The sequence below is a fragment of the Nothobranchius furzeri genome, chromosome 4 (genome assembly GCF_043380555.1).
Source record: "Nothobranchius furzeri strain GRZ-AD chromosome 4, NfurGRZ-RIMD1, whole genome shotgun sequence".
Classification (NCBI taxonomy): domain Eukaryota; kingdom Metazoa; phylum Chordata; class Actinopteri; order Cyprinodontiformes; family Nothobranchiidae; genus Nothobranchius; species Nothobranchius furzeri.
This window is the reverse complement of record NC_091744.1, coordinates 63,525,161-63,541,483: the sequence shown is the minus strand read 5'-3', so window position 1 is coordinate 63,541,483 and position 16,323 is coordinate 63,525,161. Positions and strand designations below refer to the sequence as shown.

At 41.1% G+C, this 16,323-nt stretch overlaps 1 protein-coding gene across 1 annotated transcript in view; it reads right to left on the bottom strand.

Moving 5' to 3' along the window:
- Window positions 1-654: 654 nt before the first annotated feature.
- The window catches only part of tspan18b (tetraspanin 18b), a 49,320-nt gene continuing 33,651 nt past the window's right edge, over window positions 655-16,323 (bottom strand). Inside the window, exons 3-9 of the mRNA XM_015964202.3 lie at window positions 9,848-9,943; window positions 6,311-6,505; window positions 5,942-6,016; window positions 4,889-4,990; window positions 2,670-2,846; window positions 1,625-1,708; window positions 655-927 (exon numbers count right to left, since the gene is read on the bottom strand). Of these exons, the coding sequence (XP_015819688.1) occupies window positions 880-927; window positions 1,625-1,708; window positions 2,670-2,846; window positions 4,889-4,990; window positions 5,942-6,016; window positions 6,311-6,505; window positions 9,848-9,943 (777 nt within the window). The 3' untranslated portion in view covers window positions 655-879. The remainder of the gene's footprint in view (window positions 928-1,624; window positions 1,709-2,669; window positions 2,847-4,888; window positions 4,991-5,941; window positions 6,017-6,310; window positions 6,506-9,847; window positions 9,944-16,323) is intronic.

The following is a 16,323-nucleotide window of genomic DNA, read 5'->3' as shown; positions in this document are numbered from 1 at the left end:
ATTATTATTACTGTCATTCTGGATAAATGTCTTGTTTATGTTATTGTATCTAAGGAACCTCTCAGTTCTGCTTCGCATGTTGTATTTGATTTGAGGCAAAAAAACACACAACAGTAATTGAAAATGTCTTTTATGTCACAATCTTTTCAAGAATCTAATACCAATGCTCACATGTCACCACCTAAAACCACATTTTACATCAAATGCAATAAACAGTCACCATAAAAAGAGTAAAAGAGTTGTTGGTTTTCAAGCGTAGGAGAGGAGTGGTCATCGTGGAAGTTGCTCACACACTCACAAATAACAGAGCCACCAGCACACACGTGCACGCACGCGCGCACGCACACACACACACACACACGCACACATAAAAGAGCTTAACTGATACAGTATTTAGAATGTGTCAGTAAAAAATGTTTGCGTAGGGGTTTACAGTATACACTCAGGGAACGAGTTACCAACCAGAGTTTCCATAAAACACAGTTTAATTTTACAGCTAAGCCAACTTTATATAAATAGTCTTCATCCAAAAGTCAGTGCAGTGTTTTCTGCTCAGCGGCCACATCACACCCAGTCTGTGCTAGACCTGGTCCACAAAATGCTATCTCCACTTTGCACACAAATCTGTTTACATTAGTTTAATCTCAGATCTCAGACTTTATCAATGTGTTTGCGTGTGTGAATGTATTTTTTTGTTTGTTTTCGCCACTCAGCACCTCAAAAGTCCAGCTGTGAAGTACAAGAAGCAGCTTATTTTTTATCCAATTAAACGTTAGAAAAAGCAATCCACAAATTGACAAATGTCCTTCTTGTAGTAAATTTTTCTCTTGCATTCCCCTTTTTTAAAGAGAAAAGAGGAAATTCACAAATGGAGCATTTCTACTGGATTCCCCTGAAGAGGCACATCGCAAAGATCATGGCAAACAGCTGAGGGAAAAAGCACAGAAAAAGGTTATTTACACACATAAATAAAAAAGTTCAGTGTGTTTTTAACACAGTTTCAGTTATCCTGTCAAATTTTTAACAGACAAGGAATAATGTTTGTTTAAAGGTGACTGAGCTTTCTAGTTTTATCTGCATTAATTTGCACAGCTTTGTCAAAAAAACACACAAAATGACTGAGCTTTCTAGTTTTATCTGCATTAATTTGTATATTTAAACATGTAATTTCAACATAAACAATTTAAAAATAGCCAAAAATATATTTGTGTAATTATTTTTTTCATTTTTGCTCCTCAAAAAACGTTCAAAATAAACATATGAGTAAACATTTTAAGATAGAAAACCATCACTCTACATCAAGAGCCTATTGTAGAGACAACACGCATCACTCTAGAACTAATAAATCCTTCTGAGAGCCAATAATGGCCCTTGGGCGGTACTTTTAACATGCCGCCTTAGAATGATACCAATATTTATCCTTCTTTAAACTTCTAAACATTTAAACTGCAGCTGAATCGGCTAAATAAAACCACTGAGTAGTAGGTGATGCTGTGATACCAGATATGACCACCAGGTAGCAATCTTGTAATTCAAACAGCGTTTCCAGGTGGGAAGGCTTTTGGTTAAACTAAAACTGTTTCTAAAATTAAAATTCAAAGGCACTTTTTTAAGTTCCTCGTACCTCAACGGTTAGCACCACAATAGCCAGGGCTCCAGCAACATAGATGTAAAGTTCAAAGTAGTCAACGACTGCAGAGTAACAGCCCTGTGAACAAAGATGACACGCTCAGTTGAGAATCAATAGGCCATAAATTTGCACAATTACAGAGATAGTTAAAGTAACATCGCAGCTTCAGTTGAGCAAGGCTTGGAACAAAGGGCCATCTGAATGAGTGGGAAGCAGGGCCTGCAGCCTCACCGCCTTTTAATGAGAGCTTGTTGCGTGAATGGAGGGAGGGAGGGAGGGAGGGAGGGAGGGAGGGAGGGAGGGAGAGAGAGAGAGAGAGAGAGAGAGAGAGAGAGAGAGAGAGAGAGAGAGAGAGAGAGAGAGAGAGAGAGAGAGAGAGAGAGAGAGAGAGAGAGAGAGAGAGAGAGAGAGAGAGAGAGAGAGAGAGAGAGAGAGAGAGAGAGAGAGAGAGAGAGAGAGAGAGAGAGAGAGAGAGAGAGAGAGAGAGAGAGAGAGAGAGAGAGAGAGAGAGAGAGAGAGAGAGAGAGAGAGAGAGAGAGAGAGAGAGAGAGAGAGAGTGGATATCTCCTCATTGTTCTGATAGCATAACAACAGGTGGCAGAAGAAGAGTGCTGCTGGAAGAAAGCGATTGCTGTAATTGCTATCAAGGCTTGCCTTCCACATGTGAGAAAAAAGGCTTTGGTTTGTATGAACGTTACACACATTTAAATATTTTTAAATGTTCTACAGACGCATTACAGTCATGTGTGAACACACACACACACACACACACACACACACACACACACACACACACACACACACACACACACACACACACACACACACACACACACACACACACACACACACACAAACTGCCATCTCTGAGCTGCACCGCACAGAAAGATGATCCGCCATGACACTCAAAACACAGAATACATGGCAGAGTCAGCCAATCCTGGAAGACATTTATCGACTGCTTTCTGCTCTAATTAGGCCTGCAGATGCTGTAGAGGGAGGGTAAAGAAAAGACCTGGCAGATGTCAGAAGTTGTTACCTTGTTTTTGCGGAACTCCATATTGCCCGATATGCAGTGCTCCAGGTTGGTGTAGGCCACTTCTCCGTTCTGACTGGTACGCTTGCAGCAGGCTACTGGTATCACATGAGTCTGGTCCATTTGCCTGAACACGCTGTCCTTAAAATCCTCTGGGCCGTTCACTCCGCAGCACTCAAACTGAGAGGAGGAGAGAGTGGGGGAAATAAGTTGTTGGTTCTGAGTACCTTTTTGTGCGTTGACCTGTGGTCATTCATGCTGCACAAAATTATATTGACTATAATGACCTAAAAATCAAGGATTTGCCTATGAAAATAGCTCCTCGAGCCTTCGTATTTCTGGTTGATGGATACTGATTGGTGCTGGTGTTTAAAGCTATAGTGTAGAAAGGTTCCACTAGATAAATACTTTACCTACAACTCTATAATTGACCTCAACTGGAATAATTACAGATTAGTTCTGGCAGGACTGATGTGCTAACGGCTAGATAAGTGGAATACTGCCATCTTAACACAAATACTTCAGTGATTAAAGCAAACTCTATTATAGAAACCTTATCATCATTGTCAGTTTGGTATTACAGTCAGTTACATAGCTTTTTATGATCATTTGTTTGAATTGCAGCAACTAGCAGTAGCACCTCCTGGAACACTAGCTGGAGATGAATTTTTGTTTTGAATGACAATGAAATGCCAGTTGGACAGCGGTTTAAGAATGCGTTTGAAAAACATATGTGTGTAATTGTTTTGAATGATAAAAGTTGCTTTAAGAAAAAGGCAATGCAGGTAGATCCTTGTCTTGCTTGAACTAGCCATTAGCTCATCAATCAGGTCAGTAATAGGTTGTCCAAAGAGCCATCAACAACGGGTGAAACACTTCAATGTCAGGTCGGACAGTCAGTAGAGTTCACTTTGGTTCCTATATCTGATTGATTCAGGCATTCATCAGCAGAACAAAACAACTAAATCAAACTAAATAAGGGAATTTTGTATCACTTTATATCATATTGGCTCAAATGCAAAAAAAAAAAATCCTTGCTTTGCTTGTTATATTAAGGTGAAAGTTAGGGCTGCTCAATTATGGCAAAAATGATAATCACAATTGTTTTGACTGAAATTGAAATCTCGATTATTTAAGACGATTTTTAAATTAATGCTGATTTTATTTATCCATTTCGTTATTTATTCTGTCATAAAATTGCAAAGGACACAATCAGAACAACAATAAATAAGAAAAAGAAACAAAATAATCACAGAAACAACTCCTGATTCCTATAGTATAAAAAGGCCAATTGCTCATTCTTTATGAGGCTGAGATTTAACTTATTCAAGCGTACCCAGTACAGACCCAAGCTTGCAAATACTGACAGCAAGAATTATACAGTGCATTTATAATATAAATTAATACAAACATATACACTAAAATGTTGCATAATGATAATTTAGACCTGTCCAGCGGTGCTGTAGGGAAGTGAACCTGCAACGTGTCGCTCAGAGAGAAGAATTAATATTTATCAGTGTGAGAAACTTAATTCTATCTATTTCTAAACTATTTATTAACATGTGCCATCAGTTAATGTAATTATTGTCCCAGGCAGCGATCGGAGGTGTGCTGCAACCCCCAACCCGATCTCACAGCAACGCAGGGGCAAGCTGCATGTGAGTGTTTAACATGCCACACACACACATTGTAGTTTTTTTTAGTGGCTCAGGAGCCTGCAGGTGTGTCACTCACTCTGGCTATCCAAGAAGGAGCCGGTTCTGTGAGCTGTTTCTATCACGACACACACCTTCCCTTCCCCTAATGTACGGAAGGTCTGTCCGTAGCGCAGGTTGAGTGTTTTGCTAACCTGCAGGAAATGTTGACAGTTATCCAGAAAGTAGCTAAGGGTTACCAGAAATGCTTCTTTGTTGTTCGCAAGGTACTTTTAGGATTTAAAAAGTCAAGAAGAGGGTTTGAAAAGTTGTTAGAAATAGCGACAAAAGTCGCTAAGTTGGCAACGCGGTGAGACGAGCACTTGATTTGTAACTCGGGGCAGCGCAAGAAGGAGGAGCAAATAACCGGCTCGTTTTATTTCTATAATCGTTCAAAACTCAGATAGTAATTGTGATTAAAATTCGATTAATTGAGCAGCCCTAGTGAAAGTTAAAGGGTTAACTGCTCATGACCTTTCTACAATAACACAACAAAGATTTGCCCTTTAACCTCTCTGCTGGCCTTACTGTAGTCATGATGGCGTTCCATGTGGAGCTGAAGACGTCGCTTTTGTTGTTGTAGCCTTGATAATAACTCTTCAGCTCCTTGGTGAAGTACTCTCTGGTCAGCTAAGTGAACAAACAGCAACACCAGAGGAAATAACACTTTTAAATGCAAAGAGAAAAACTTCCACACACACACACACAACCACATAACATTTGACTGCATTGCTGTTTTAGTAAAACAAGAACAAAAAGTACTGATTCCTCCCTCGCCTGACGGTGTTTATTCAGAGTTGAATTGACTCTCACGTTTGTGTACAAACCACAAATGTGGGAACTGTAACACGCTTTTCCAAAAGAGCTGCGAGTCTCATCAGCTTGTAAAATGATGTAGCATGAGGCAACATCACTTGTTACACGAGGAGAAGTTTAGAGAAGAAAGAGTTCATCGGCCATGTCTTCTGCCTGGGAAGAGAGGTGCAGCAAGGATGATGGTAAGTTCTGGTAAGAAGAAGCTTCCAGGGGATAAAAGGTGATGATTCCTCTATTTATTAAAAATGTATAATGCCTTAAAGGTGTGGTTGACTGAAAAAGCACTTTTTTTTTCATTTTATTTTTGAATATAATCGGTCATTCTGAGTTTTTCATGCAGGCTGAAAATGAAAATAGTCTCCTACGCCGATCTCCTGCATTCAGCTTCTGGTAGAAAGCTCAGCTGTTAGTTCCGTGATATGGTGCACCGGTAGCTTTCCTACTAGAGACCACTGCAAATGCATGGATTAAACGAGTCAACCACTCCTTTAAATAAAACGCAAACTTATTATTACAACACATCACTGAATGGAGGGCAATATTGTTTTTGATTGCTAGTGTGCAGTTTTGTTTGTTGGATTGTCATTTCTCAACACAAGATGGTTTCATTTTAAATCTTTGGCACAAAAGGTGGTGGTTGATGTGGATTCCATCAAGGGACGTAAGTAACAAAAGTGTCAGCTCAGAAACACAGTTAAGTGTGAGGTCTGACCTCTCAGCTCTGACATTTGCCCAAACATTGGTATGAATACTGAGGCAACCTACATGCTCCCGGAATATGAAGGCGAGGATGGCAGCAGCCAGCTCTGCTAGGAAGATGAGGAGGATGAGCATGAAGAACTGCAGGAAGACAAAAGAACAGAAAAAGGAGCAAAGAATTTGACAAGGTGGTTGAGATGCAGAAAAAGTGCATGACAGGTTAAAAAAAATCACACACTGCCCACTTCACTCAGCATTAACTATGTATGAGGCTCCAAGGCAAACAGAAAGGCATTTTGCTCGTTCTTGACTGATTCCAGCATGGCTGTCCAAAAACCAAATAATAAATAAAACACCTGACAGAGAATATAATCACCACATGTACACAAACAAGCCTGGGTCTGAAATGCATTTCAAATTTGTCAGCAGACTCACGAAGAGGAGTAGACACTTGTTTTCACGGATAGCTCCACAGCAGCCGAGGAAGCCCAGCAGAAAGAGCATGCCTCCCATTCCCAGGATGATGTAGATTCCAGTGAAGAGTAAAGGGTTGGCTGCCACAATTTCCCTGAACCCCGTGGGGTCCACCAACACCCACACTCCCACTCCAAGAAGGAAGGAGCCTCCCAGCTGATGGAGAAAATGATAAAATGTCACATCACAGAAAAACAAATCAATATTTATGCCGCTTTAACGGAGCAGTAGAATGGGGTTTATTTACAATTGGAACCTGATCTTTGAGGCTCCATAAAGCATATGAAACTTTGTAGAGCTTGACATGTTCCAAGAGCTCTGATAAAAGGTCAAATAAAAGACACAAATTCATTATAAAACAGCTAATTAAAAAATAACCTGTTTTCCCCGCCCACTCACCCAGGACATGAATGCTCCGTGAGCTGCATGCTGACTAGACAATTTAACAATGTGTGCATGTGTGTGTGTGTGTGTGTGTGTGTGTGTGTGTGTGTGTGTGTGTGTGTGTGTGTGTGTGTGTTCACAGGCGAAAGTTTGAAGAGAGAAAGGGAAAGTAGAAACTGAAAGTAAAGTCAAGGTTCATCACTTAAGCCCAATTTATACTTCTCCGTAAGATCGAGCGTGGAGTTGCACACACGCATTGACGGAGATGTTTTCTCTTCAGACTTCTCCATCACCTGGGGATTGTTGCTAAGCAATTCCCCACCAGGACAACAGAGGGCATAGCACTTTTCTGGGGTATCCTGCCGTTAGTCATGTAGAGTATCTGATCCAAGATAGTGTATTTGCTATTGTGTTTAAATAGTTTTAATATATTTCAGATACTTTTTATAACACAGATGAGTTTGTTCTCCCACTCGTAATGCGATGGGCACCTCTAAACCCACGTTTCTTGTCATTTCCATCAACAAACTATGCACTTGCTGTGTATCTTTGCACTCCTTCAGTCACGGGTGAATAAATGTTCATATTTTTGGACTTTTTCCACAAGCCGTTCTTCATTCTGTTCCAGGTGTGCAGCAAAATATCTTTTTACTTTTGACAGGGCAATGGCGGTGCTGTTGACACATTTAACAAAAGCAGCATCCTGACCAATCCCAAGCTTGTGTCTCCATCATTTTCGACAGATAGTTATAATGTTGGGCATGTCTCAATCAGCCTCGGCGAGCCCATGGGAGAGCATTTGCACCGGCACATGAAGGCGTTGCGTGTCTTCGTACCCACACAGACGAAGTCCCCACTTTACTGAAGAACCAGAGTGTGTGGGGCAAAGCCCGGCTGCTTGTAGATGGGTTGAGGATGAACAAGGAAGAACATTATCTGACTTGATCGGACCACATGTTGTGGATCTATCTGGCATTCATTTATAGTCTGGACTTTACCAGTGTATCATGAAACCTAGGTGGTGAGTGCTTGTTATTCTCTCTTTCAATAAGGTTGTTGCTAGGAGCTGAAGCTAACAGCTCAGGCTGGTGTTAACAGAGTTTCGGCTTATCGTGGCTCTACGATAGAGTAACTGCGACTAGCGTTTAAATGTTGATGACATTTAAATGGGTTGGAACATGTAGATTAAAGATGTAGTTCACTTGTTTAATCAATACATTTGCAGTGGTCTCTAGTAGGAATGAATGCCTTGTAACTCATCTCCGGGGGGCATGAAGGAGATCTGCTGTGTGGTGTGGTTGCTAATGCTAAGGGTTAGCTTAAACTAGCCAAGACGTCTGCTGCTGATTCTGGAACTTTAAAACAACAACAGCCTTCCCCGTTGGGAGTGAAGTTAGATGAGTCCATGAATGTTCAGTGAAAGTGTGACATAGATCTGTGACGATTGTCAAATCCTAGAATTTCACCATCTATTTTCTATCAGAAGCTAATACAGGAGATAGGTGTAGGAGACTATTATCATGTTCAGCCTGCCTCAAAACTCAGAATGACTGAAATAAAAATAAATAATGGGTTTTCAGTGTTTCACACCATTAAAGAGCAAGTCAACCCCTACCTGAGTCTAACTCCACTCCCACTTCATGTTTGAAAAATGCAACAAATGCTGTTGCCTGGAAGACCGAGAAGGCGGAGCTGCTAACAAATACACACACACACAGGCTCACGACAGCATTGTGACATCATAATGTACCAGTTTACATCATAGCATACCTCTTAGCCAATAGCGGTGGCAGATTTAAACTAAAATACAGTGCAGAGTTTTTACCTGACGACGGCGCAACACTGCCAGTTTTAGGCAGAATATTTAAATTTTAACTAAGATGCACTGAAGTGCCAAATTATTGACCACACATGTCTGCAGCACGATTAGACACTTGTTTATTTAGTTTATCAGCAAAAAAAAAAAGTTTATTTGGGGGTGACTTGCTCTTTAAGCAGGGATGGCTATCATGTGACGTGTTATCACCGCCTTGCTCGGAACGGATGTTTTTTTCTCGCATTTTTAAAATTTCTAATTGACAAAGAAAGCAGGTCTCACATGAATTAGACTTTTTGGTATGCTACATTTGACCACCCGAGCTGTTTTTATTCAACGACAAGGAAACTGTTGCTTTACGTTCTATTGCCTCTTTAAAACATTCATAGGAACTAAAAAGAGAGTTGACACAAATTAGAAAAATATATAAGTGATGTGAATGCCTGCCAGGGTGGATTGACAGTTGTGTGTGAAACAAAAGATCTAGAGCCACAATGATGCTTTTGTGTGGGTAGAGATGTCTGTCCTACTTAAAAAAAAAAACAACCTGCTAAAGAAAAGAGTGCTGCAGCTTTGATTCTCTCCAATCCTTTCACTCAAATCGTATCTGCCACCACCATGGGGCGACTCATGTGATTAAGAAAAGTAGATATAAAGGTAAGGGAAGAGATCCGAGCCTCCGACGTTCCCATCTAAATCCTCCCCCTGTCGGCTGGAGAAACCTGGATAGACTCAAATGAACTCTACTTCAAGCAAACATGGCGAGAGAGGATCAGGCTGCCATTTAGAAGGACTTTACTTATTAAAAATGCTGTTAAATGACACAACATGTGCATGAAATGCTAACAGCTAAGCTCATTCCTTGCTCTGCTGCTTGCATTATTAACCCAGCCTCGAACACCCACATCTGAGAAGAGCCTCTAAATGGTTTGGCTGCACCCAATAAAGCAGGAAAAGAGACAAACCTCCCAACGCCGACCCACCCCCGCTGTGAGGCCTCAGACTAACAGGATTACCCATGATTGTCTTATCAAGACTGATAAACTCAGGTGCCAGTCACAAACTCCATATGGCCCAGCATGCCTCAGATGTGTGTCAGCACGTTGAAATTTAATCAAAAGAGAATTTGATAGAATCAAGATTGCCTCATCTAATGAAATGCAAATGTGGGTCCATTAGTCAGCCAGGCAGGGAGCAGGCTGAGGCAGACTGAGGCGCATCTCCAATCATTAGACTGACGCAAACTTCAGAGGTAGTCAGATTAAGAGTCTTTTGAGAAAGAGATGAAAAGTACTTACAAAGATGAGAAAATTGAAGACAAACATGAGGTACTTGATGCAGCTGAGACAGTCCCCCTCCATGGTTGTCCCCCGAGCTGAAGCCTCCCCCTGCCCCTGAAAGCAAACAAACAGAAACACATTACATGGATCCGGGTCAGAATTGACACGTATATGATATATAATCAATATTTCAGCAATTATAAGGTCAGTATCTGCGCAAAAGTTTTAAATAAATCAACTCTTGAATAGGTTCAGAGAAAAAGAGTTTTCATCCAGCAGGATTGATGAGCTAACAGCTAGTTGGAGTGCAGTTGTGTAAAAACTGTTTAACTCTCAAAGCTTTTCATGCAAATATTTTCTCTTCTGTGCATTAGACTTGATTGTCATCAGTTTTGTGTTATGTGTTTATTTTGGCAGAAATATAAGGAAATGCTTGCAGAATTTGACCCCTGGATGTCATGTTCTGTGTCCCTTTCTTCCCCAGCTCCTCCAGTTCCCACTCCAGGTTCTCCTTTTGTGCTCTCTTAGCGCCCTCATGTGTCCTTTGTCTGCATCTCTGTTGTGTGTCTTAAGTTGTAGCCCCAACCTCTTGTTCCCCAGTTCATTGTATGTGTGTATGAGTTTGTGTGTGTCAGTATGTGTATGTGTTTGTGTGAGTCCTTCCCTTAGTCTTTAGGTTTAGTTTTGTGTTTTATATAGTGTTAGGTTTATCTGCCCTCCACTGGTTCGCTTCCCCATCCAGATAATTGTTGTCACCTGCCTTCCCTCCAGCCTCACTCCACACACCTGCTTCCTGTTTCCCTAATTGCTCCTCCCTGTCTATACAGGTGCTGGCCAGTAAATTAGAATATCATCAAAAGGTTGAAAATATTTCAGTAATTCCATTCAAAACGTGAAACTTGTACATTATATTCATGCAATGCACACAGACCAATGTATTTCCGATGTTTATTACGTTTAATTTTGATATTTATAGGTGACAACCAATGAAAACATCAAATCTGGTATCTCAGAAAATTAGAATATTCTAAAGGCCAATGAAAAAATGTTTGTTTCTCTAATGTTGGCCAACTGAAAAGAATGAACATGAAAAGAATGTGCATGTATAGCACTCAATACTTAGTCGGGGCTCCTTTTGCCTCAATAACTGCAGTAATGCGGCGTGGCATGGACTCGATCAGTCTGTGGCACTGCTCAGGTGTTATGAGAGCCCAGGTTGCTCTGATAGTCGTCTTCAGCTCCTCTGCATTGTTGGGTCTAGCGTATTGCATCCTCCGCTTCACAATACCCCATAGATTTTCTATGGGGTTAAGGTCAGGCGAGTTTGCTGGCCAATCAAGGACAGGGATACCATGGTCCTTGAACCAGGTGCTGGTGGTTTTGGCACTGTGTGCAGGTGCCAAGTCCTGTTGAAAGGTGAAGTCTGCATCCCCATAAAGTTGGTCAGCAGCAGGAAGCATGAAGTGCTCTAAAACTTCCTGGTAGACGGCTGCATTGACCCTGGACCTCAGGAAACAGAGTGGGCCAACACCGGCAGATGACATGGCACCCCACACCATCACTGACGGTGGAAACTTTACACTGGACCTCATGCAACGTGGATTCTGTGCTTCTCCGCTCTTCCTCCAGACTCTGGGTCCTTGATTTCCAAAGGAAATGCAGAACTTGCTTTCATCAGAAAACATAACTTTGGACCACTCAGCATCAGTCCAGTCCTTTTTGTCCTTGGCCCAGGCGAGACGCTTCTTGCGCTGTTTCATGTTCAAGAGTGGCTTGACACACGGAATGCGACACCTGAATCCCATGTCTTTCATGAGTCTCCTCGTGGTGGTTCTTGAAGCGCTGACTCCAGCTGCAGTCCACTCTTTGTGGATCTCCCCCACATTTTTGAATGGGTTTGTCGTCACAATTCTCTGCAGGGTGCGGTTATCCCTAGAGCTTGTACACTTTTTTCTACCACATTTTTTCCGTCCCTTCGCCTGTCTGTTAATGTGCTTGGACACAGAGCTCTGCGAACAGCCAGCTTCTTTAGCAATCACCTTTTGTGTCTTGCCCTCCTTGTGCAAGGTGTCAATGATTGTCTTTTGGACAGCTGTTAAATCAGAAGTCTTCCCCATGATTGTGGTGCCTTCAAAACAAGACTGAGGGACCTTTTAAAGGCCTTTGCAGGTGTTTTGAGTAAATCAGCTGATTAGAGTGGCAGCAGGTGTCTTCTATATTCAGCCTTTTCAGAATATTCTAATTTTTTGAGATACCAAATTTGGAGTTTTCATTAGTTGTCACTTATGAATATCAAATTTAAATGTAATGAACATTGGAAATACATTGGTCTGTGTGCATTGCATGAATATAATGTACAAGTTTCACGTTTTGAATGGAATTACTGAAATATTTTCAACCTTTTGATGATATTCTAATTTACTGGCCAGCACCTGTATAAGCCCTCCTTGTCTCATTGTTCTTGTCGGTCCATTGTTGTTTTATGTCAGCGTTGTTCTTGTCTCTCCCTCCTGGTCTCTGGTTCTCTGCTCATGAAGTGAGCTTTTGGATTTATCCCTGCTTCATTTTGTTATTGGATTTTTTGCCTCCTGCCCCTTTTTGGATTTTTATTTTGTCATCCAAAATAAAGGATTCCTCTTTATTTTACATTCCTGCCTCGTGTCATCCTGGGTCTGCATCTTGGGTCCTAACCTCCTGCTCTCAACGTGACACTGGATTCCCATGAAGTGCTACGTTTTGCCGATGCAATTGACTCATGAGTCCAATCTCAATACTTGCATTGCGCCCTGCGGTCTTCAGCTAAGTGTGCATTGCTGCGGACTTGGGTGAAGTGCAGATCAAGGGTGCAAAAGGGGCGTGATCAACTTCCGCACTTGAGAATTGGGACACCCTACGCCAGGGCTATTCAATTCCAGGCCTCATGGGCCGGTATCCAGCATGTTTTAATTTTAACCTCGCTTCAACACATCTGACTTCCATCAGCAGGTGATTAACAGACGTCTGCAGAGCCTGATGAGCTGCTGCATAGGTGACTCAACCACTCAATCTGGTGTGTTGGACCAGAGAAATCACTAAAACGTGCCGGATACCGGCCCTCAAGGCCTGAACTTGAAGAGCCCTGCCCTAAGCACTAGCGCCCCTGGTCGGGATCGCGCATTTGAAAGGCTCAAGGGTGGAAGTGCGAGTATTGAGACTGGGCCTTAAATTACTCCTTAATACAAAAATCATTAAAGTTAAAAAGTTAATGTTTGCATAACCTTTTGGGCATTGAGGCAAATGATGCATTGATGATGGCAGCATTTAGACTAGCAGAATATGTCCTAAGGAACTAGTTTTCTGAACAGAGGTTGTTCAGAGAGCAACCTAAAAAGGGTAAAACATTAATTATTTATACCTTTGCAACAGAAACATCTTTCAGAATAGCCAATTAGTCACATTACTTAAAATGTTATTGAGATATTCCAAATTCGGGTTCAAAACTTCAGTTTCCATTTTCCAACTACACATGCTCAGCCGTTTCAGTCTGAACCTAAAAGTAACTAGAATCTGAGCAGAAGCCATATCCACACTTGTTTCCTTCAGAGATGGTGTTCCAGCATGACTCAAGAGTAATTTAAGGATATCAGTTCTGACTGGAGCTCCTTGTGCATTAGCCAACAGGGATGACCTTTAGTTCAGAGCTTCCTCTTGTTAATGTAATGGAAGATGGGAGCTCCCCTCAGCTAACCCTCTACCTGACAGAAACACACTTTACTTGATGAAAGTATGTCCTCAGAGCACTAGGAGATAATGAAGAACACCTCCACTGTATGAGTATCCACGACCCTGAGCTCATATAAAGGTGATACAAAAAAATAACAAGCAGTATTTAAATAAAATTATTTGAGATAATTTTGACCTGATTTCCAAGTAAACAAGTTGAAATTCAGAAATGTTGTTAAAAACATTTATGCTTAACTTTATATGATCAAAAGTAATGAAGCATATTAGAGGTCAGCTGTATTATACGTTTTCTCTCTAAAGCACCTACAGTTTTTAATGGTTTACTGGCCTGGACTGCTATTAAATCAGCTTAGCACCTAGATTCATCTACAGCTGAAAAACATAAAAAAAAATAAAATGGTTTATTCTGCTGAAACAAACAAGGTCTTGTTTGAAAAAGTTGTTGCTTGGCCAGCTGCTGTGTATGCCATTCAGCTTTAATGATGGCTGCACACATGCACCCCTGTGGTGCCATCGTGGATGCTGACTTTTGAACTCAGCACTACAGAACATTCCCATAAAATCCCAAAGGATATGTTAGCCATGGATATTCAAATGAGCACAGAGAAAGCAGCATCTCAGTTCATGCATTCGTGTCTTTGCGTTGTTGAGGTTTAATTGGCATTCGTGGAGGCTGCTGTATTCACAGAGAGGGGTTTCATAAGTCTTGAGTGCTGAAAATCCTGTCTGCAGCTAATAAAGTGCAAAACCAGAGCTTAAAGACTAGGACATGATCCCGGTTTTAGACCCAGAGATGTTGCTCACAAATTGCTAAAACAAGTAGTTCTTAAAAAACGGTGTTATTTAGGAAGACTTGGGCTCTGCCGGTTAGCATAGGTCAGTGATTTCCAACTCCCTTCCATGAGGGCATGTATGCAGCATGTTTTACTGTTTTTCCTGCATCAACACAGCTGATTTTATTTACCAGGTGATTAGTAGGCTCCTGCAAAGCTTGACGAGCTGATGAACAAATGAATCAAGCGGGTTGGATTATGGAAACAACAAAAACATGCTGGACACCGCCCCTCCACGAAGGGATTTGGTGATCACTGGTTTAGGATCTTCGTATATGTAAAGTCCAATCATTCCTTTATGGTGTACTAGAAATAGTTTGTTTAATACAATTGGAAATAGTTCTGGGCTGCGCAGTGGTTACAGATGTTGCCTTGCAGCAAGAAGGTCCTAGGTTCGCTTCCCAGCCTGGGAGCTTTCTGCATGGAGGTTGCATGTTCTCCCTGTGCATGTGTGGGTTCTCTCCGGGTACTCCGGCTTCCTCCCACAGTCCAAAAACATGACTGTTAGGTTAATTGGTCTGTCCAAATTGTCCCTAGGTGTGAGTGTGTGTGTGTGTGTGTGTGTGATTGCTTGTCCTGTGCATCTCTGTGTTGCCCTGCGATGGACTGGCTCTCTGTCCAGGGTGTACCCCGCCTGATTACCCATTGACCGCTGGAGATAGGCAACACAACTAATCAGAGTCCAGAGCCGGCTGCTGTTTGAACGAGCCACCGGTAACCACAGACATCGTATATTGATGTCCATGCCGGTGATGGTTGAACATTTTGTGTCTAAAAGTAGAAAATGCACAGGGCTTGGAGGAAAATGATTAGATGTGACCATCTGAAAAGTATTTGCTTGGTGATTACACATACGGGTTTTCCTCTGGTTGTAAAAGTGTTACGGTGGTAGCACCCAAAAGGGGCGGGAGAGGGGAGGATTGCTGCAGCCGAACCTAATGCACTAGTTTTTGTGGTGCTGCTACAGCCTAAACCTCCAGCATTCGGTGTACTTGCATTGTTTTTGTGACGAAAAAACATTTAGGCAGCACAGATAAATGTTCAGGCAGCTGACCTTGGTAAATTAGTGCAGGGAACTCTAATATATACATTTGAAAACAAATCTTACCTCTAGCTTACCTCTTTGCATTATTAGAGTAACATGAATGAATGTTTTGATGGTATGATGTCATTTCCTGTAATGTTTACAACTTTTACTGAACATTATACCAATTTATTTACTTTATTAATATTGAGAGGCACCATTTCAAACTGTCAGTGTGCATTTTGATATGTTTCTAATAATAATTGCTATAAAAACAATTACAAATACAGTTTTATTGATCCAAAGTGTGAAATGTGAAATCTTCTAATTTCTTTAGATTCTATAGATTACCTTTAGATAAGTGGAAAATTATTGCATCACAAGAAAAAGACATGTACAAATATGTTTAGTCCACTAAAATGTCACTAAATAAAAAATTATTTTAGTTGAAAGAATAAAACTATAACTAAATAAAAATTTCTTGTCAAAATGTACGCTGCTGCACAGTCTGCGTAGCAGTCACTGACAACCGGATTCATGAGCTAACAGCTAGTTGTTACATGCAAATTTCTCACAAATAATTGATTTTTTTCTCTCTTTTTTGATGAGTTTGCACATCTGATGCACCATCTAGCTAGTTTTAACCTTTAAAGCTGCAAAAAATAAATGTTTAGGTATAGAAAGGATGAGCATATTTATTTATTTCTACATATGTATAAAGCTAATACTAATAGTGTCACTGAAGGAAGAAAATACATTTTTTTTTAATAGAAGCAGTTATCTGTGCTGTGTGTGGCTGATTATTAATTTGCTTTTTTCATCTGGGTGGCGAGGATTGAGACTCAGTAACAGGCAGATTGGAAAGTGATTTCTCGCAGGAATTGTAAATAGGTTTAACAGCTACACACTGGCCA